This window comes from Phocoena phocoena, chromosome 7, assembly GCF_963924675.1.
Source record: "Phocoena phocoena chromosome 7, mPhoPho1.1, whole genome shotgun sequence".
NCBI classification, from domain to species: Eukaryota; Metazoa; Chordata; class Mammalia; order Artiodactyla; family Phocoenidae; genus Phocoena; species Phocoena phocoena.
Window position 1 is genome coordinate 60,653,357 of NC_089225.1, and position 23,034 is coordinate 60,676,390.

At 36.1% G+C, this 23,034-nt stretch overlaps 1 protein-coding gene across 1 annotated transcript in view; it reads right to left on the reverse strand.

Moving 5' to 3' along the window:
• TTN (titin) overlaps window positions 1-23,034 on the reverse strand; it is a 285,745-nt gene that overhangs the window by 101,420 nt on the left and 161,291 nt on the right. Inside the window, exons 167-190 of the mRNA XM_065880462.1 lie at window positions 20,713-20,826; window positions 19,296-19,364; window positions 16,831-16,911; window positions 15,855-15,926; window positions 15,135-15,227; window positions 14,422-14,484; window positions 13,987-14,076; window positions 12,130-12,180; window positions 11,169-11,570; window positions 10,717-10,995; window positions 10,193-10,468; window positions 9,913-10,052; window positions 9,169-9,295; window positions 8,812-9,075; window positions 8,252-8,518; window positions 7,848-8,111; window positions 7,620-7,759; window positions 7,334-7,460; window positions 6,950-7,216; window positions 6,568-6,834; window positions 5,461-5,727; window positions 5,229-5,368; window positions 4,678-4,804; window positions 3,743-3,885 (exon numbers count right to left, since the gene is read on the reverse strand). Coding sequence (XP_065736534.1) covers window positions 3,743-3,885; window positions 4,678-4,804; window positions 5,229-5,368; window positions 5,461-5,727; window positions 6,568-6,834; window positions 6,950-7,216; window positions 7,334-7,460; window positions 7,620-7,759; window positions 7,848-8,111; window positions 8,252-8,518; window positions 8,812-9,075; window positions 9,169-9,295; window positions 9,913-10,052; window positions 10,193-10,468; window positions 10,717-10,995; window positions 11,169-11,570; window positions 12,130-12,180; window positions 13,987-14,076; window positions 14,422-14,484; window positions 15,135-15,227; window positions 15,855-15,926; window positions 16,831-16,911; window positions 19,296-19,364; window positions 20,713-20,826 — 4,130 coding nt within the window. The remainder of the gene's footprint in view (window positions 1-3,742; window positions 3,886-4,677; window positions 4,805-5,228; window positions 5,369-5,460; window positions 5,728-6,567; window positions 6,835-6,949; window positions 7,217-7,333; window positions 7,461-7,619; window positions 7,760-7,847; window positions 8,112-8,251; window positions 8,519-8,811; window positions 9,076-9,168; window positions 9,296-9,912; window positions 10,053-10,192; window positions 10,469-10,716; window positions 10,996-11,168; window positions 11,571-12,129; window positions 12,181-13,986; window positions 14,077-14,421; window positions 14,485-15,134; window positions 15,228-15,854; window positions 15,927-16,830; window positions 16,912-19,295; window positions 19,365-20,712; window positions 20,827-23,034) is intronic.

Sequence of the window (23,034 nt, forward strand, 5' to 3'; positions counted from 1 at the left end):
ACAAACGGATAAAGGAACTTCAGAACTAGCTAAAACAGGAGACCACTGTGATCTTAGAATATCAAGACAAATGCTGCCATTACTGTTAATATTTGGATGATAAATTCTTGTTGTAAATGCAACCTTAGGTGGTTTGAAGGGGTATAGACTGTAGGAAAATGAATTGTCATAAAGAATACACTGCCTTGGGCTTCCATGGCGGCGCAGTGGTTAAGAATCCACCTGCCAATGCAGGGGACACAGGTTCGTGCCCTGGTTCGGGAAGATCCCACATGCCGCGGAGCAACTAGGCCCGTGTGTCACAACTACTGAGCCTGCACTCTAGAGCCCACAAGCTGCAACTACCGAAGCCCGCGCGCCTAGAGCCCAAGCTCCGCAACAAGAGAAGCCACTGCAATGAGAAGCCCGCACACCTCAACAGGGAGTAGCCCCCGCTCGCTGCAACTAGAGAAGGCCAGACGCAGCAACGAAGACCCAATGCAGCCAAAAATAAATAATTAAAAAACAAAAAAAGAATACACTGCCTTGATATGGGCTGCCTTTAGGTCCCATAATTGTGGCATGTGCAATTGAAAATCAGGCTACAGACAGGGCCATCCTGACAGTAAATTATAAGACAATTGGAGGTTCTTCTAGTTCTACCATCCCAAATTCCATAAGACACTGTGCCCTATCATACAGATCGACTTTGCTTCAGAGTTCACTTACAGTTAAGAATAATGTCAAAATTTTTCAGCAGTGGAACTGTTTATTATGTTGGTGTAAAAAAAAGAGTCGGGAATAAAATTTCATATAAAGGTTTTTCCTTAGTGAAGAGCTGGGCATGGTTATTAATATAACTACCTTAATAATTGAGAAAGCCAAAAACATAATAAGGGAGAATAAGTAGGAGAAGATAATTAAGATATGTCCTAGGAACACAGCTACTTATTCAAGGACATGGTGCTTGAATGGGAGAAAAATTGTTTCTGTGATGACGTTTCAATATAAATTTTGAATTTAAAATTTGGACTGTAATTTAGGGCTATTTTAAAACATATCTCAGATTCTAATCCACCAACAGATATGTCTTATCTGTTAACATGTTGCTTTATCATTGAAATTCCTCTGAGGCTACTCTAGAATATTCTGTTACTGAGAACTTGCCTCAGAACACAGCGGTTCTTAGGAAATAGCTCATATACAGTATACACTGATTATGTTAAAGGGCAAAAAACTAACAGCTACCTTATAAAAATAAAACAATAATATGAATGCTGAAGATTTTGTGGTAGATTATGTGAAGATAATGTTAGAGATTATTCCTTTAAAATATTGTTAACTTATAATGGAAGCATATTACTATAATACAATAGGCATTATGACTGTGACCAAGCTCTTAAAGTTTAAATACAAAATTCTCAATGGCCATTTAGGACTTAGCAGTCTTTTCCTGGACTGATGGCCAAAGGGGGTAAAAAAACCACAACTCATTTCTGAAATTTTCTCTTTTGATTTTCTATTCTAATAATGTGTCTTTGTTTGGTTACAGAATGTTTAGCCTCCAAAAACTATACCAAAGTGAAGATGAAAGGCCTGAATTAAATTGATAATAGCTAGTTTGTTCTGATAGACTTAATTTAAACAAAACCTGCAAAATGTAGTAAAATGACTTATTTCACAGTTTATATTTCAGTTCTTTATAAAAAGAGACTTTTAATAATATACGAGCAAGTTCACAGAAGGCTGAAGTATTTTAGGTGGCTAAAGTAAAAGATTAAAATTCCTATGCCAAGAGAGACACAAAAAGGCCCAATAGAATTATAGTAAGGTGATCCTTTCTAACCTGAGAAAAAGGTTCCGTGACAATAAGATAAATGCGTATGTGTGTGTGTGTGTGTGTGTGTGTGTGTGTGTGTGTATTTTAGTAAAAGAAATGTAACTCAGATTTTTAGGAGTCTACATTTTAATTTAAAATAGCATAGTTTTTATATACACTACTATAAATAAAATAGATAACTAATAATGACCTGTATAGCACAGGGAACTCTACTCAATACTCTGTAATGGCCTATATGGAAAAAGAATCTAAAAAAGAGTGGATATATGTATGTGTATAACAGATGCACTTTGCTGTACACCTGAAACTAACACAATATGGTAAATCAACTATACTCCAATAAAAATTAAAAAAAATAAAAAATAAAATAAAATAGTTTTTACATTAGAAATAATGACTGATCTTTAATAAAAGCTCTTAATTTGAGCAAAAAATATTTAGTAGCAGAAGAATAATATCATTTGTCCTTAAGCAGTGTTCCTTTATTCAAATCATGATTTTATAGATCTAGAAAGGATTTTGAAGTCAACCAAGTCTCTGCCTTTAGACATGAAAGCAGTTAAACCACACTTAATTGGACAAATGTATATTTTTAAAAAGCAAACTTGAAGGTGGAGATGCCTCCATCACCCAGTTCAGTATTTAGAAGACCTCACGGTGAGGACAGTTTCCTCATATCAAACTTAATTCTCTTGCTGCAATTTGAACATATGGCTGCTTTTTCTATCCTTGGTAACAAAGGAGATCAACTGGTCGTTATTGTCAGTATAGCAGGCAGATTTTATCTCTCAGATGACTGTTAACTGAATCACCCTTCAATCACTTTGGCAGAATACTAGTTTTTTTTGTTTGTTTGTTTGTTTGAGAGCAGTTGTTCAAAGGCATTTTCCTTCTAATACTTTAATCAACGTTGTGGCTCTTTGTTAAACTGAATCCCTTTTAAATTACATTCCTATAATTCTTAACAGCTTGATTTAAACTGAGAGCTTGATGCCACATTTGATACTCTTTCTGAAAATATTGAAAAAAAACTGACAGAGAACAATGAAATGCCCTGTGCTTTCTTTCCAACACATGTTGGGCATTTTGTATAATTTTATTTCAAGAATTCAAAATTAATGGTGAATTATAAAGATAATTTAGACACACACATTGTCTTAGGGGGCAAAATACGGAGCTCAATTTGGGTAAACTGTATTTTGGGCCTATCTGAATAATCACTCTGATTTTTACTTACGGGTGAAATTTGGGGTAACACCAGAAGCTAGTTATTCCCTAAAACTTCTTAAAGTATATTTGCTCATACATGTGGGTAATCACAGAGCCCTTCTTTCTTGCCAGCACCATCCGTTGCACTTTAAATAGTCCACTTGCATTCCAGAATTGGCACAGCTCAAAGCACTTGAGGGTTAAAAATAGCTTTGGAGAAATGCTTGAAGAGCAGATATCTGCCCAGAAGTTATCTCAACTACTTGATCCACTGCCTGAAATGGCATTTCCATCCTCTCCTCTTAATCTTCTTATATGCAGAACACTAGATAGCATGGAGAGAATTAGCCATAAAACTTAAATCTGTACCCTCGTTAGCACGCATCGAATCAGAAAACCTTTTTGATCCTTCCTGTCTTTCGATGAATTAAACTATCACTGATAGCTAATGAGCGTTTGCCTTTTCTTCAAAAACCTAAAACTTGATCGTACTTAAAATGTTAATTTCCATTTCAGTAAAAATATCATCAGGTTAAACCCAACAAAAATGAGAAGAATCTGCTTTACAATTTCAGCAGAAATCAGGCTTGAGCAGGGAAAAGAAAGGGAAAGGGAGACGGATGTAGGGAAGCAAAGAACAACACACACGTGAGGATGAAAAGAATTGAGGGAAAAGGAAGAGCAAGGCAAGGCAACCGCACTCCTGCTTCTTACCTTATCACTGGGCTCTAGTTTCTTCCCTCTGAGGTACCATTCCACTGGGATATCCTCATAAGACAGCTCGCAGTGGAAGGTGGCTGTTTCTCCTGCAGTCACTGTGACATCCTTTAGAGGCCTCAGAAGACCAATGACTCGTGCTTTGCGAGAGGAAGGAAAAAGCTTTGAGTGACTCATTTTGTAATTCCAAAAGGATAAATACAGATTTAGTTATTAATCTCCCTGGTTGCTTTCTTCAAGAAGGAAAGAGCCACAGGACTGCCCACTGTTCTCACTCCCATGTGAACGTGGCCCCTTGGTGCCCAGAAGGGGAGAGCTAGTGGCCTGAGAGTGGGTATCTGTAGGGGCCCTTTCGTTCTGATATATACAAGGTCAGCAGGAAATTAGTGCTGCATCTGTCTCTGTGCCGGGCATCAAGTTCCTCTTGCTACGGAAGGTATGTGACTTCCAAAATAACCAAGACTCTGATTGGGAGAGGACAAGGGCCGCTCAATGTCATAGCCTACCCAACCCATAAACACTTTTGCACCTTCCAAAAATGTTAGCCTGAGATGAGTCTGAAATGCCCACGCAGCAAAGTTTTTCTTTATGGTGCTATACTTGTACAGCCACTTGAAGGATTTCTTTAAGGGTCTTTAAGTGTTCTGAGTTAGATTCTTTTTCTATGAATACCTACTTTGGGTGAAAGAATTACGAAGTGGGAGATTCTGACTTAATTTTCTTTTGTTCAAATGGCAAGGTCAGTGAAATTTCCAAAACTTTAGAATCTGAACCACAGTTGTATGAGGATGACAAAAAGTAAGTACAAGAAAGCCAGTTTCTATACTTTAATAATGTTTTCTAATTAATTGAATAAATCCAATTAATTTCACTCACATCCATTTGCTGCAGAACTATACAATTTGTTTTCAGCAGAAACACATAATACTTACGTTTTACTCGGAGGTGGGCACTAGATTTAACATTGGCAGCTTGGAAATCTACCCCACCGGTCTGGTCCAGTCGGCAGTTGTGCAAAATAAGGAAGTGCATTTTGCCTTCTTCCTTGATCTCACACTCCTGTACCCAAAGAAAGAAAAGTTTTCGTAGGAAGTCATCTTCTTTGGTATTTTTTTCTGAGGATATAATATCTTAATTAAAGGAATTTACAAATAACTGGTGAGGCGACTATATAATTTTGTGTTTTGTGAAAGAAAGCGAACGAATATTATTCATGAAGGCAGTGTTTATTTTAGCCACATCATTTTGAACCAACTAGCAGCATCACAGAATATCTACAGCCTCATACCACTATGCTGGATCAAAAATACTGCAAGTGTACCTGTCCAAGCCCATTCATAGACCCTAATAGCTCTCTTTGGTTTGAGGTCTGGTAAAGAACCTGGTATGTTTTAAATGCCTTGCATGCAGTCTGATTTTTCTCCTGTCCTTTTCTATTTCATACAGCTCCTCTAGGTGTTGACAAGTTCAGAAATAGCCTTACAGGTGTTTGGAGTAGTGCCTCTCCCTTGAGTTTCCAGTTGGCGTGGATATCATCTTCCGAGATTTCGGTTTCAAAGCGGGCCGTCTCAGTCTCCATCACCTCCACGCTGTACAGGGGTCGCACCAGTTTAATTTCCCGATCTAGAAAAAGTGCAGGGTCAGCATGTGTCATTGGCCTCTGGCAGAAATAACTCCAACAGCTTCAAGAGTGAAACTCGTGGAAACTTCCTTACCCTCAATCTCAAGCTTTCCTGAGGTCTTATCTGTCCCACAGTCACAGGTGTACTGTCCAATATCTGATTTCAAGGCTTTCTTTAGGATTAGCATGCGCTTCTTGCCGTCTGCCTTAATAACAGCATTTTTAGATGGCTTTATCTCCTGTCCATCTTTAAACCATTTCACCGGTGCATCTGCTTTGCTAATTTCACACTGTAGAATCACTTCACTTTTCTCTGTGCCAGTGTAATCTTGAAGCTTTCCTGTAAAGTATGGATCTCCCTCTGCAAGTAAAGCATAAGTGAAAAAATTTTATTAACCACTTAAGGAGATGACAGTCTCTTGGAAAGTTTAAGGGACAGCTCACAGAGATCTGGGTATGTTTAGAAATTGCACCATGCTTCCACAAACATTTAACATGTTTATGTTCAAAAGTTCTCTAAAAGTCAGAAAGAGAATCAATGCCTGGGATTTATCAAAATCTAATCCATCTATATTATATTTTGAAGTATTTTATTAACAGTAGTTTGAAAGATACAATGAAATTTAGCTTCAAACCTAATTATGTGTTCCTTCATTATTCAGATGAATTTTTAATTTCTTAGCAAATCTCTTATGCCTCGTTTACCTGTAAGCTTTCAGATTCACATTATTAGTCTTTCTTATATCAATTGTTTGCCTTTGATAGTTTCTATATATGTTAGACTTTATATATAATCTGCCTAATATTAAGGGCCCAGGAAAAACAATGAGCTTTATTAATGTAAGTTCTGTGATTCCTAGGGACTTGAAAAACATTTTTCTGAAATAATTTTGATAAAGTGAGGGGAGAAGACGTGTTTATATCCCTATTTTAAACATGACAGGGCTCAATAATTAACTGACTTTTAATTCTGATTTGAGCTGGCTATTTTGTGAGCTAGAGTCTATCCCTTTAAAATCCTCGTATTTTTAGGTAAAAACATTTGAGAAACAAGCCTAACAATATATGTGATAGTTCCTTAAGGATAGGTGTTGCTTTCATGCAATATAACCCTTGAAAGAATTTTATGTAGTAGATACTCCACAAATTTCTGATGAATTGAATGCAATAAAATTAAATTGAAAAAAAAAAAAGCACCTACCTAGCACAGTGAGTTTGGCTTCTGAACTTAAACTCATAGCTTCTACTTTAATTTGAGAGGTATCATCAATAGAGAGGTCTTTGAATGTGATGGAATGGGTTTTCCCTTCATCATGCATTGAGACCAACTTGCTGGTATGCAGGCGCTGGTCGTTCTTGAACCAGCGAACACGAATGTTATCGTGGGACAGCTCCACAGTAAACACGGCACTTTCCCTCTCTTTGGCTGTTACATCCTTGAGTGGGGTGAGGAATTTGAGTCGGATTCCTATCAAGAAAAAAAAAAAAAAAACCCTTATTAATTCCAGTCCTTAAAGGAGGATATATAAAAGCAAAAAAAAAAAAAAAAAAGCAATTAAAGTTGGCCTGATAAAACTGTTTACCTTCAATGATCAGTTTGCCACTTGTGTGCTTATCTTCAGCTTCAAATATGTATTTTGCTTCATCTTCAAAAGCAGCAGATTTGATCACCAGCGAATGCCTAGTGCCATCCTTAATAAGCTCAGTTTTGTCATCACCTGTGATTTCCTGGGTTCCTCTCAGCCAACGATATGTTTTGGGCTCCCTGGATACTTCACACTCAAACTTAGCCTCATCTTTCTCAAAGACTTTAACATCACTGAGAGGCGTGATGAAGATAAGTGGCAATTCTGAAAAAAGAAGAGGGTGTGAATGAAGCCAGAATATGATTCCATTCATCAATTCTGGGTCCCATAAGGAAGCCTGGCAAAGAAAATACAGAAGGGTGGCTGGCAGGTGGAGTGTACCTTTCACTTTCAGATTGGCTGCAGATTTAGCGTTGGCGGCTTGGAAAGAGACCTCGCCTGTCATATCCAGCTGGCAGTTATAAAGGACCAGAATATGCTTCTTCCCGTCTTCAATGATTTCACAGTCCTGTTTGGAGTGAGGTGAGGAGGAAAGAGAAAGGAGAACATCATTTTCATCACTGGTTATCCCTACAAATAATCAAGAGATTTCATACCAGAAATGTATCATTTTCCACCAACAACCAAGCAAGCCCCCCACCTGTGTGATCAGATCATTGTGACTTACAGGGGAAGCAGTTAAAGGCTCTCCTTTTAATTTCCACTGGCCATGGACATCTGGTTCAGAAAGTTCGATTTCAAAGCGAGCTGTTTCACCCACAAACACTTCTACTCCATACAGAGGTTTTTCCACTTTTATTAGTTGGGCTGAAATTATACAGACTTTTGTTCGAATGACTGAACAAATAAACTGCAGGTTCAGATAGGGTACATTTAAAAATTTTACGCAACTCACCCTCAACAGTGACGTTTGCTTTTGTCTTGTCTGTGCCACAGTCACACGTGTATTCGCCTTTGTCTTTCAGTTTTGCCTGTTTGATTTTTAAGATGCGGCGCAGGCCATCTGCCTTGATAGAGTATTTGGGTGAAGGTACAATCTCTTCCCCGTCTTTAAACCATTTCACTGGCACATCTTTGCTTACTTCACACTTCAGAATAATCTCATCCTTCTCGACTCCAGTCTTATCATGTAATTTCACAGTGAAGTAGGGATCGGCCTCTGTAAAAGACATTCAGCAGATGATCAGAAGAACGTGAAAATGAAAGGTAATTAAAGAGTTACAGGTTGCAAAATGTTTAACCATTACCCACTCCCACCATCCAAAAACTGGCTCTTTGGTTATAGTTGGTCACATATACCTAAGACCTTCAGATTTGCTGTGGAGCTCAGGTCCTTAACCTGCGCTTTGATCTGGGATATATCATCCGGTGTCACTTCTCTCATTTCCAGCTTGTGAAGCTTGCCCTCCGATGAGATGAGTACACTTCTGCTTGTGTGGAGTTTGACATCATTTTTGAACCAGACTACGTGCATTTTTTCATGAGAAAGTTCACAGACAAAAGTTGCTGTTTCACCTTCTTTCACTGTTTGATCTTCAAGAGGTGATATGAATTTCAATCTTATACCTGCAATGCAAGGTAATAGGCTCAGAAATACAATTTAGTTCTCAGAAATATTCCACTCTAATCTGTCTGGTAGAAAGAATCTGTTTCACGTGGCATTTATTGAGTCACCTTTTCAAATGGAGCTCTCCTCCATTAAAAAAAAAATTAAGGGGGTTGTTTTGATGGCAATGTGAAAATAAAGTCATGGGGCCGATGGTCACTTACAGCTGTTAGAACTTGGTGTTCTGTCTTTAAAGTCAGACATTCATGTGCCTAACTATGGGATGTTAGAGGCAGATCTCACCAGGCCTCACCTGTAACAAATAATCTTGCTGAGGTCTTCTTGCCCTCCACTTCAGCAGTATAGACCCCTTCATCATCAAACTGAGAATTATTGATGACAAGAATGTGTTTCTTTCCGTCAGCAATGATATCAAACTTGTCAGATGACTTGATTATATCAGGTCCTTTAGACCATATAACATTTGCCTCTCGAGTGAGGACACATTCAAATCGAGCCTGTCGCTTTTCTGGGACCGTGACATCCTTCAGGGGCACGGCAAAGTCAAGTTCGATTTCTGAAAATCAAACATTAAGAATGAGGTTTTTCAGAATGCAGAGGACTTATAAGATGAAGTTGAGCACACTCCACGAGTTCTAAAGGCCAATACCTTTTACTGTCAGAATGGCAGTCGTGACTGCATTAAGTGCCTGGTAAAGAACTTCACCGGCCTGGTCCAGTTTGACTTTGAGCAGAGTCAGGAAGCGTTTGCCACCATCTGCCTTGATTTCACACGTCTGAAAAATGGCAGTTTTAGTTAGCATTTGAATGAGATAGAATGTTTCAGATACAGATTTCTGCAGAGTCATAAAAATAACTGTAATACTAATAAAAATAAGGAAAAGTGTTTTGTCATAAAATTTTAAAGAAATTGCTGAGCTGTCCACAAATAATGCATCAAATTTCTTCCCCTCTTTGACACTTCAGAAGCTGGAAGTAACTCCATCATTACTGAACCAAATCTGAACGTCAAACCTGATTATAGAATGTAGTTATTTTATATGACTAACAACTTATTTTATTTTTATTGATGTATAGTTGATTTACAGTGTTGTGTTAGTTTCTGCTGTACAGCAAAGTGATTCAGTTATACATATGTATACGTTTTTTAATGTTCTTTTCCATTCTGGTTTATCACAGGATATTGAATATAGTTCCCTGTGCTATACAGTAGGACCCTGTTGTTTAACCATTCTATATGTAATAGTTTGTATCTGCTAACGCCAAACTCCCAATCCATCCCTCCCCGATCTTGCCTCCCCCTTGGCAAGTCTGTTCTCTATGTCTGCAAGTCTGTTTCTGTTTTGTAGATAGGTTCATTTGTGTATATGACTAACAACTTAAAATTACTCACAGGTGAGGGTCTTAGAAGTTCTCCCTTCAGTTTCCACTCTCCGGGAATGTCTGCCTCTGAGATTTCTGCATCAAAGCTTGCACTTTCTTTCTCATAAATGGTAACATCCTCTATTGGTTTAAGCAATTCAACTTCACGATCTGTATTGGTAAACGATGAAATACCATAAGGCTTTCAGCAACCTAAATATGCTTTTGTGTGTGTGTGTGTATGTACATTGTTTTGCCTCAGGCTCATATACAAAACTTATCTTTGAGAATAAAAGGTAAGATTTTTATACCTCCAAGTGTCAGCTTTGCAGAGCATCTTTTCCCTTCAATTTCCACTGAATATTCATCAATATCTTCTGGCATAGCATTCTTAATTTTGAGGTGTATATGATTTCCATCTCTTACTATCTCAGTCTTATCAGTTGGTTCCAAGGGGATTTCATCATATCCTTTGAACCACTTAATGTTTGGAGTATCCTTTGCTATGACACAGGTGAAAACAGCTGTCCCCTTGGGTTTCACGTGCTGATCTCGGATGGGTTTCACCAGCCAGTCTCTAATGACTTCTGTATGACAGTGAGGTCAGAAAGATAATTATGATCTGAACAAGTAATATAAATAACTTCCTTAGTAAATTTCAGAAATAGGAAAAAATTCTCAAAACTGGACATGATTAATCTGTTATGATTTGATATTCCCCCCCCTTAGATAAGGCATAAGACTACTGATATCCTGATACTGGGAAATAAAATTCTCTCTTCTCTTTTCTTAATATAATAATAAGTAGAACTAAATTTCCCAGCAAAGTACTAACCTACTACTTTCACGCAGGATGAGCACTCCAGGTTGTCGGCATTTTCCACAGTCACTGTGTACGTCCCTGCATCGGAGTCATCTGCATCATTGATGGTCAGGGCCCGCATCAAGCCAATGATGCTGGGCACGATTTTGCCGGGTTTCTCCACCACGATCTTGCCATCCTTCCTCCAGACCACATCACGTTCTTTATTTAACTCGCAGCTCAAGTACAATGGCTGTCCTTTGACCACTGTGACTTCCTCTTCAAGCGTTTTTACAAAACGCACAGGAAGTTCTGTGGAGAATTGTGGTATTAAGAATCTGCAGAGACTTTTCAATACGTACAATATTTTCAATGAAATAAAGCTTGGAGATAAGAGGTTTTGTCCAAAATGACAGTAAAATTTGCTATTGAGGTTTACTGTGTTAAAGTTTAATACAGACCATATTCATAAGACTGGAAATTACCTTCGACAATCAGTTTCGCAGTGGAGGTCTTTTCCTTATTTCCCAGACGTAAAACACAGGTGTATTCGCCAGCATCAGAAAGCTGAACATCAATGATATGCAGCTTTCTGTCTTTCCCATCAGCGATGAATCTGTGCTTTGGGCTCTCACGGATATTGCTACCATCTTTCATCCAGCTTGTAACTGCAGTGGAGGGGGAGACTAAACACTCAAAGATTGCAGAAGAGCCAACTGACTCTGCTTCAGTCAAAACAATGTCTTTGATTTCTTTCACAAACTTCAGTGGCACAGCCTTCAGCTGGTAGGTGAACGGAGCTTCGGCAGGCGGTTTCTCTCCACCACTTCCTGGTCTTAACTTTCTCCTTTCAGCTTCTATTGGTGAAGGAGTCTTTTTGGCTACACCTAATTCAAAATAAAATTAAAAGTTGAATTGGCATTTCCGTAAGGGTCAGAAAGTGCATATCTGGCTGTCTGCTGGATGAAACCAGTGATAGAGCGACCAGAAGACAAGAAGAGAAAATTAAAGACTAGGCAACTGAAAGGTCAATTGAAGTTATCCTGCTTTCTTTCAGAAAGAAAATGAGGTGGCATAAGGAATCCATGAATAATAAACGCTCTTCGTTTTCTCAAGTTTTAAAGCCAAATATACAATGTCCAGATTAGCGTCTAAGTATTTTATCTGTCATGTATAAGTATCATGTATATGAAGAATGAAACTAGGAACTTATAGGGTTTATTATGCTAAAGTATATATTTTATATATGTATTACCCACTTGAATAATATTAGAGGTATATTAGTTGCAATATCAGAAGACATACTAGTTTTTGCAGAATCAATTAGAAGTCATAAAGATTGATGTAAATTTTGAATTTTTTCCCCCTCGTACAGACAGTTTCCCTTGAATGTAAAGTTTCCCAGAGTGAAAGGTTACAATTCAGGTACAGGGAAATGAATCTTACCTGTGATGGGAACTTTTGGCTTGGCAGCCTCCTCTTTCGGTGCTTTGGCTTCTGAAATAAAAATAAAACTCAGCATTTAAACAATTTTCAGACTTATTTCATGCTTAGTAGTAAACCACGTGGGATGAGTCATGCTCTTTATTATAAATATTAATGCATAACAAAAAAGTTAGATTTATATGACTTCCATGGAGAATATGTGGATATTTCCAAGAAGGCATATTCTGAGAATGATGTGACCAAGCTAAATTGCCAATGTTTTTAGGATTAAAAAATTACTTTCAGCAAGTAATTCTTCTCCCATTTCTGGAAGGCTTACTCTTTCCTTGTGAAAAAGAGTTTTATTCTTGCCTAGCTATGTAAAGTATTTTATATGTTTAGGTATGTGCTGGTTATGTGAACCAAGGAAATACGTTTTTGTCAACAAGGAATCAATGTAGGCAAAAGGGAAATGACCCAGAAGTTACTAAAGGGCTTTCTTTATTAAGTTGGGCAGATAAATCCGGAGAAGACTAAGGAAAAAGAAAGGGTCTATGTTCTACAAATGCATGGATTCCTTTGAAGATTTACCTTAATTAGACAATGAACTAAGGCAGAACCAAGACAGTTCCTACACTTAGAGTTTAATTCAGTTCACTCAGGGGCAGTATAAACTGTAGAATCAATTCCCTAGTGTCAGGCCCTGGGGATGTGAGAAAAGCTATAGTTTTACACATACTTAATCATCTCAATGGCAGTTATCGTCTTTTTCTGAACTAATTAAAGTTATCACATAGAAATCATAAAAGCTTAAAAGAATAACGCCCAAACCACAAATATCAGTGACAAAATATGTTAATATAAGTATTAAAATTAAACTACAGCCAGAAGAACATAGTATATTGTCTCATGTTATTAAACACAATAAAAACCCATATACTTCTATAGGGCTTACTACGTACCAAGCACTGTGCTAAGTGCTTTGCATATATTTAATCCTCACAATAATCCTAGTAGGTAGTTATAGTTATTATTCTGATTTTACAGACTAGGAAATTAAAATGTAAAGAGATGAAGGAAGTAGCCAAAGATCAAATAGTTAGGACGTGTATTTATCAATGATCAATACATGTCAAATCATTTTTGGTTTTGAGATTATCACCTAAGTGATGAACTACTAATAGTTCATGTACAATAATAAGTATTTTGTTTGTACCTGAGACAGCTGTATCACTGAGTTAGTACATTTAAGAAAATTATTATTGATCTAAATTCTTATATAGATTTAAAGGCTGAACTATGCAGTCCTGTTTTTTTCTCCTGTTCATTGTGGTAAAATACACCTAACATAAAATTTGCCATTTTAACCATAAAATGTACCATCTTAACCATTTTTAATGCAACTTAATTCAGTCGCATTAAGTACATTCACAATATTATGCAACTCTCAACACTATCCATTTCCAGAACTTTTTCATTAGCCCAAAATGCAATCTTTTTAAAAAATGAGAAATGATTCCTGCAGGGCATATGGGAAAATTGAATCTCCATGGGATTCCTATATGTATGTCCTTAGAGAGTATCTGTACATCTTAATTTTCATCAGCACTGAACATATTCATTACTTAATCTCAAAAGCATATAAAGAAATGGTCTTTTGCAGGAATGTACATTTCAATTGAAACACAATAGGCAGCCATGGGTGAGAGATTAGGTTGCTATAGATTAGCAGCTGAAGAAAATTTAATTGAGAATTTATATAAGCTCCCACAATTGAAATGACGCCTATGTTTCAACAAAAAGAGAGCTTGATTTTTAACGAAGTTTTTATTAAGCCATCAAAACAAACCAGCAAAAAGAAAACCACAGAATAAGTACCTGCTTTCTCTCCAGCGACTGGCACCGTCACTGGGGCAGCGATAGGGGCTGGTGTGGGCTCCAAAGGAGGTGGTTTGATTATTTTCACTTCTGTAGAAAGATGTCCATTGCATTAATGTATCCTTTGTCACTTCCTAAAACATCATTTGGTGGCCTATTTGCCTTCTCTGATGTAACTTTAAAATCTCCTAATAACTGGTTTTTTAGAGAACAATATATCCTAACTGTAATAAAATCTATGTACAATATAATAATATATTTGAATATATGTAACATTATATTAAATAAAATATAGCATTATAATCTAATAATACATTGGGACATTAGAAATCATTTGATGCATGCGGGCTTTACTCCCTTTTTCTTATTAGCTACACATTAATTGTGTGAAACAGGAAGGAAGATGCTGTCGACATTGAGGATAAGCTTGCTTACCTGGTTCAGGCTTTGGTTTTGGTTCAGGTGCAGTGAGAGGTATTGCTGGCTTAATTTCAGGCACTAAAACAATTCACAGTAATAAGCAGATTATCACAGTATTTTTGAAGTTTTTCACAAAGTCAGACCAAAATTGGGCATGTTTAACATATCTTGGAAGGTATTAGAACTTGTACACATATAGTCACCAAATCAAATACTCCAAGTTTATTTTGCATTTTAAACAAAATACTTAGAAAATATAGTAAGGCAGTTTTACTGGTTCTAATGTTTTTCATCTCATTGCCCATAAATACAATTGTTTTAGTTTTTAAAACTTAGTAATTGGGGCTTCCCTGGTGGCGCAGTGGTTGAGAGTCCGCCTGCCGATGCAGGGGACACGGGTTCGTGCCCCGGTCCGGGAAGATCCCACATGCCGCGGAGCGGCTGGGCCCGTGAGCTACGGCCGCTGAGCCTGCGCGTCCGGAGCCTGTGCTCCGCAACGGGAGAGGCCACAGCAGTGAGAGGCCCGCGTACCACAAAAAAAAAAAATTTAACAAATGGGTGGACATGAGGCAATTGCACATGAGAGTGCAATGGTAAAGAAAATTAAGCTGGATGAGATGAGCAGGTCAAGGTCATGTGTTCAAATCTCAATGCCAGTGTAATGATATTTTAATTGATGCATATTTGTATTTTTAGAGACAACTAAGAAAATGCCAGAAAGTTTGTACCTTTTGCTGGTTCAGGAACTTTCCTTTCCCTTTTGCTAACAGTAGCTGGAGGTGCTTCAACCTCTTCAACAGCTTTTGGAGGTGGTTCTGGCACTTTAAGATAATAAGATGATTTTCTAGCGTTATTTTAGGATTTGAATCCTTCGAAATCAACTGATCTGAAATAATCAGATCAAACTTTTTTCAAAAGCTCTATTGATGGCTTAAAAAAACCCTTATATTCTATCAATTAATTTCTATTTTCTTTTCTTGACTCTGCTTCAATTTATTTTTCTTTCTTTTATTTCACCTATACTTGCCTCCCAACTCCATTATCTCTCCCTTTCTAAATCGATTCAAAATAGTTCCAAATATACTCTTTGTGACTAGGCGAATGATAAAAATCAGCCCCCTTAAAAGCCCCCAAATTTTATGAAACATTTCTGACACCTTCCCATGAAGTCATTTTGCAGCCAACTTGATTATTTCACAACTGTTTCTACTGGAAAACTTAAGTGACAAAATAATAATAATAATGAAGTGCAGGGAAATGCATGAATATATTTGAGTACTATAAAAATATTTAAACAGGAAGCAGACAATGGAAAACATAGACTATGTGACAGATGAAATATGAAGCTACATTTATATTTAAATCCGTTTATGTTTACAAGATAAACTTTTTGTTAAATGTCCATTTTGTTAAAAGGTAATTTCACAAATTGCTACTGAGATTCCTACCTGCAGGTTTTTTAATTTTTTCTACTTCTTTACGTTCTTCTTTAGGTTCTTCTTCAGGTCTCTTTCTTAGAACTTAAAAGACAAAAATATTTATATGTAAACCAAGACAAACAAATGAAGATGTTGAATACATTTGACAAATGCAAATAATGTACAAAGCAAAGAAAGTGAAAAGCATGCAACCTAGTGCACCTGGGAACTTGGTATTTACACTAAAAATGCTTAAAAAAAAAAATCAAAGGTTGTTATGTTAATTAAAACAACACTCAGAGTCACTTTATATCTATGTAGATAGTCTGTTCAGAGTTAAATCCCTGGTAGGAATGACCCAAACACAAAATGAATAATTTGAATAGCAACAAATTCTAATCACAATCCAATGTCATAATTTAATGAGAAAAGAAGCATTTAAGTAAGTATAAAGTTTACTGAAGTGGAGTTGGTCAAAGAAATGTAGCCTAGAAATAAGTAATTGTATGTGAAGAAAATGTTAGAATTTGATTCTTCATTCAAATATCTTGTTTCTAATTCTTTAATATTTTGTAAGTCAAAAAAAAGTTCAGTTTTTAGAAAATGTTATTTATTAGTTGTGGTAATCCTGTGTTACACTTTTTAAAACTGAATGCTGAGTTTAGGCTTAAATAGTTTGGTGTAATTTAGAGTATTTAAGAGGTTTAGTGTATTTTACTACATAATTTGATTATGAAAATGGCAGCTACGGTCATTAGTTTAGAATATTATCAATTTAGTCATGTCTATTAATGTTGTAAATTTCAAGATACTCTGCTCACAAAATTTGTCTTCTTTTAAAAAGATGGAAATGATTACATTTAATTTTCAATACAACTACAAATGAATTTTGATAAATTGGGAATCTAAGTTAAAAGAAAACCAAAGGACAGAAACATTTTGTAAGCTTTCAAGTCCTTTTTGTGTGTGTATTTGAAGCTGATATAACAGTTGAAAAATACTATACCGCTTTTGAGAACAGCTTCTTCCTTTGGTTGAGGTTTAGGTTCAGGAAGTAATTTGCGAACTTTCTTTTCACCTCCAAGCACTTAAAAGAATATGATTTAAATTTTGAAGTGAATTCATATAAAAAGTAAATTTCAACAAGAAAAATGTCTCTTTCAAAACTAGTAACTACTGTATAAGTAATAATTTTTGTTACGTATAAATATCACAGAATTTGAAAGCAAAGAATACACTTCAAGTTGTTTCCTCTGCAAACATCTATATAACCTTGTGATGAAATTCAGTTGCATTAACTACAGGCAAATATATTCATTCATCTTAAAAGTGTCTATATTGACTTTATGAATCTTTCATCAAATACAAGGTTCTTGACAGCATCTTTGCCCCAATCTGCAATTGTAGATTGCCCAAATCTACTCTGATATCTCCCCGACCATCAACTATAGTAGGTGTTAGTGACATTATTCAATCTTCTCCACTGATGAGAGAAGAAACCAAAAGTATCTGGAGTTTGATAAGTTTCTTAAGAAGCATCCTTTCTTAAGGTTCCCTTTTTGAACTAATACTAACCTGAAATTATAGAACTATAGAATTTGAAAGCTGGTGTTAGAGCTTATTTTTAATGAATAAGAAAATGTTCTTGAATTTAAACTAAAACGGACCCAAGGAATTCCAAATTAATCCCATCTTTAGTGGATATCAAGCATGGCAGATGATACTATATACAGCAGCCTCCTATTACTACTGTAGCCCTAATGGTTTTGAATGGGAAAAAAAAAAGAGAAACACTTACTGATTACTGAACCATTTTACCTCTCTACTAATGTCAATTAAAATCTAATTTAGGGCTTCCCTGGTGGTGCAGTGGTTGAGAGTCCGCCTGCAGATGCAGGGGACACGGGTTCGTGCCTTGGTCCGGGAAGATCCCACATGCCGCGGAGCGGCTGGGCCCGTGAGCCATGGCTGCTGAGCCTGAGCATCCGGAGCCTGTGCTCCGCAACGGGAGAGGCCACAACAGTGAGAGGCCCACGTACCGCGAAAAAAAAAAAAATCTAATTTAAAGCATTATTTATTTGTATCATGTAACATTATATTTGCTCACACACCTACAATCTGAATTCTTAGCTATTTCTAAATTTCCCATTTGGTGCTTTAAAAAAGACATTTGCAATTCATTAAAAAGTTTTTGTTTTATGTGAAAACACAGCCATGCCTGTCTCTTACTTCAAATTTTAAACATGCAGAAGGGAAATATGTAAATATTTCACTTTAAATAATGACTTTTTTCTGTCAAGTACTGATATTTTAAGTAAAATTTCACAGTTAAACATTAAATTTTTTTATCCATGATAAATTTTGCTGGCCTTTGATACTATTTTCAAGTTACCAATATTCGTAATGTAATCAATTTTCATTGATCAAACTGGAGATGCCCATGCATTTAATTAACATAAGTTGGAATGGCATAATATCCTTTTCTTATTTAATGGATATAGTGAAAATATATCTTTGTATTTGTTTTTCCACATTATTATTTTATTTTTAAGATCTTACTGACATATGAGACTCAGGTGTAGAACACGCCATTGTAGTTATTACTTTTAAAGTCATTATATGTCATTACACGTCATTTTAATATTTGCGTGGCTTTGTAATAATCCTTTACTGGTTAACATCCATAGTAATATTATTTTGTAATCTCCATTTTATAAATCAGGAAATATACATTCAGATGGGTGATTTTTCCAAAATTCCAGAGTGAAACAAGAACAGATTCAACTTATGAGTCCGGATGTGTTAATTAAACAGAACACTGGTTACCCACCATACTTACTGGAAAAGTTCACAATTTTAATTTTAATAGATGTTTTATGATTCATTTATTTTCCTTTAGGGTCTAAGTTTAGATAGGGAAAAATATTGTTTAAAGAGAAATAAATTTTGAAAAAATGACCTGCAGTGATAATGAAATTGCCCTACAACATGAGATCTGTACACCTGAAAGAATGTCTTGGAGTCCATGAGAAAAAAGAGATAGGAAAGCCACAAGGAAATCCCTATGAATCACCTTAATAGTATAGAAGAACAGGGCTTATTTTTAGCGCTTATAACACTGGCTAAAATATTGTTGTTCAGGTGAAATTGCAAAGCATTTTAATCTAAGACATGTCCTGATATTAATGTCAGCTAAGCAGTAAAATTTAATATTTCTGAGTTTAGGAAAATTCAAGAAGACATATGTAGATGAGACAAAGGAAAAAACATCTACTCAGGAATGTATGAAATTGATGGGAGACAAAGAAAGTAATACTCATGAACCAGGACCATAAAAGCTACAAAAATACAAGAAATCAATGAGACTACTCTGATTATTTTAAAAAAGGAAAGAAGAAGAACATTCTAGAAAGCAGGAGGAGCAGTCAGATGAAGGGATACTGCATATGAGCGTTTTCTAGACTGAAATACCTTTCAGAGGTGTAAGCTCCACTGCTTCCAGAGCCTCAGGTTTTTCAGGAACTTTCTTCTTTGAAATAGCTTTAAAGAAGATGATCTTACTTTCATTATTTGTTTATTTAGTCTTATCTGAAGCAAATGATTAAATACGTGCTCTAAGAATCAAAACCAGGCTTTGCTTATAACTCAAAAGCATTAATAACAGCCAAGAACAAACAGCCACTGAAGAACATACAAGAAGCGTTCAAACCATGAAAACAGATTGCAGTTTTACTCCAAACTTGAGTAGTAAGTTAAAGTCTGGCTGAGAAGGAAGATAATTTTTGTTCTTTGCAGGAGGAAGAAATCTTCCTTTGCATATAAATTTTACATGAAGGGAAATGTATTTAAGTGTGTGTCCTCATGGAATATATTAACCAACAGATGTGTAGCCTTTTAAGAAGTGATCACTTTTTCTATGTCTGATTAAAAATGCCAGAAGCTTCTCCTACAGGCCAAGAGGGTTGTAGAGAGGCAAGAAAGAAGTCTTACCATGGAAAATTCTGGCTTTGTGTACATGTGTAGGTGAGTATGGGAAAATTGCTCACCTAAGATTATATCTAGATTATTTTAGATTGGGAAATCTCATGAAATCTCATGACACCACAAATAAGACAACATTTTGTTGAAATAAAAAGAATAATATGATTTTGCTAGTTTATTTCAGCTTTTAAAGATGCTATTTAAAAAATTAAGTAATGTTGAATCAATTCAAAGAGAAACCTAAATGCAAAGAGAAAGAAAGGAAGTTTAACAATGGGAAGAGATGCTGGATATCAAATGTATCTTTCTAGATATGGTGAGGACAACCAGGGAACACAATTGGGTTTTTATTAAGTTGCAAAAAAAAAAAAAAAAGTGGGGAAGCAGTGCCAGAGCGTTCATATACCTTCCTTTCATGGTTTATGAACACATCAGCTATTGGATGCCATAAATATATTATCTATAGTATATTTTAAAGCATATGTCATTCTTTAAGAACAAAGTTTTGGCTTTTGTATAAATTTGCTACTGCAAAATTAAAAATATCTTGCAGAGTTTTCTTCTACATTCCACATGCACAAGATCCCAAAGATATGCAGAGCAACCACGCTTTGAAATCAGAAAATCCTTTCACCCGACTCTGCATGAGAAAGTTAGTTGGACAGCCCCTGGATTGAGATGGCCAGGATGAAGCTAACAATGGTGTACTTTCTGACTCTTGGGGCAGCAGGCATGGCCCAACAAGGCACCCAGGGCAGCATAAAACACAGGTCTCTAAGGAATTCCCACAGATTGATCATGTCCGAAAGTACATCTTTTAAAAATACATTTCTTGCAAGTAACACTTCAGATGTCTGGATAGAAGATTGGAGCAGGTTAATAAAACTTTGGAAGTGGCATTTTATACCTTTAAGCTGGAACATTTTCTCCTTCAGGTCTTCCTTAGGTGGAGCTGGAGGAGGAGCTGGGGGCTTTGGTTTGGGTTTTGGTTTCTCAATAACCTTCTTTTCAGGTTCAGGTTCTTAAAAGAGTATTTCAGGAGTATTAGTATAGGAATATGTTAATTGGTATGTGGATATACAGTATATTCAGTAGAAATTTTGGTATATTTATGAAGTAAATAGTTTGCTTTTTTGGATACATATTATTGGTATCCAACATAAAACGTAAAAGTGTCCAGCATAAAATATAAGAATATCAACACTGTACATAGATAATGAGAAATACGGCACAGGCACTAATAAAAACAACAAAGGAAGCATCCATATAAGCCACATTGATGTGAAATAAATAGTACAAATCACATGAATACATAAGACTGAGATGCACATTTAAAACAGAATATCTTACATACAGGTGCAAAGAGACGTACTGCACACGTAGAACAACGCAAAACACATATGTATCAGATGAAGAATATGGTGATGAAGACTTAAGCCCAATTAACTGAGTACCTTGTACTGGTATTTCTTCAGGCTGTGGTTCAGGTTCAGGTTCTTCAGGCTTAACATACTTTTCAATTTCACGTTCTTTAAAGAATGGTGACAAAGGATAAGAGACTGTAATATAAATTTCTTCACAAAGACTCATAGAAATTTCACATAGATGCAAAGATGACAGTCACAAAAGCAAAAATACACAAATTCACTTACATAGAAAAAGAGGTAAGATTTCTATTTTCTTATACTCAAGCTTTCTACTGACTATCTGATGTATGTTGATGGCAAATGAGATGACTTTTAATATCTGACGTTGGGTTATCATTTGAGGATCCAATACAATTATTCCAGTGTTGTCTCAGTAAACTGTATCTTTTAGAATTTATAATTACCATCAAGAATAATCAAAGATTCTACTTCAAAAGAAGTATAATGATTTGAAAAACAAAGCAGTCAAACATGTGCTAGAATGCTTCTATATAAAATTTCAAGAAGGAATGTTACCCTATAAATACTTTTGTATTTCTAACAGGAGTTTTCAAGAGATTTAAAAAAAATTATATTTATATAATATATATCTACCTTCAACAGGGGGAGTCACTTTTCTACCAATGGTTATGGATGCTCTTTCTTCATATATTATTTCCTCAGGAGACTCTTCAACTTAAAAAACACAGTGTTTAATATTTTAGACTGAATTCAGAATAGAATACTGCAACTGCTAAGTTTCAACATATCAACTTAGTTACACGTTATAACATATTCTTCAGAAGACTTCAAAGATACCAATAATTTCACTACATAAGACAGACAACAGATAAATACAAATGATCCATCTACAACCAAAGCAAGATGATGAAGACAACTGTCATCTTTCCAAGATTTATAGAGCAGTCATGTACCTTGGACGGGTGGAGCTTCTGGTTCTTCAGGGGTAGGAACTGACACTTTCTCTTCTGTGATGACTTCCTTGGGAACTTCAGGCACTTTAAAGATATTGATTTTGTTTACTATTAAGAATTTAGAAGGTGTATAAGATACTGCAAAGAGCAGGCAAAGAATACATGGGAAAGTACTTCATCTTATAAGACTCTGTGGGGAAACTGGCTTTGGAGGCAAGGCACCCTTTTTTATAAATGAGTCTTTGCAGCCTTCTTCATTTATTTCTCTTCCTCTGTGTACCCTTAAGTGTAGATGTTCTCCACTGGTCTACTTTGATGCTTTGAAAAATTGGCTCTACATTCTTTGAGCAATCACTCCTGCACTCTCAACTCTTATTTCCATGGTGATAACTTCTAGATCTACATCTCCAGCCCTGATCTCCTTCCTAAGTTCCAGATGCATGTCCCCAACTTCCATACTTGAAAAGTGAACAATATATTTACTATCTTCTAATATTAATTTAGCTTGGGGACCCAATGAACCATCCTCATGGCTTAGCTTCAACCCTTACAATCATCTTGGGCTCCTCTATTTCCCTAATTGCTTTGAGAATAGACACCAACTCAATCTCCACCTCTCTTATATCCAATCTCCTTTTCCATCTCTATCACCACTGATCTTGTCCAATTTTTGAAGACCTTAAGTAACTGCAGTGGCTCTTTCCTATTATCATCCTTTTCTAAGAGTTTGAACTGCTGCCAGTTATCTGAAGCCCAACTCCTTTTCATTTATACACCGCTGAAGCTTCCTATTGCCCACAGACTAAAGTACATGCCTTATACTGGCATTCAAAGAACTCCAAAATGTGACTGTCATCTTTATATCCAGCCTTATCTCTCAGGATAGGC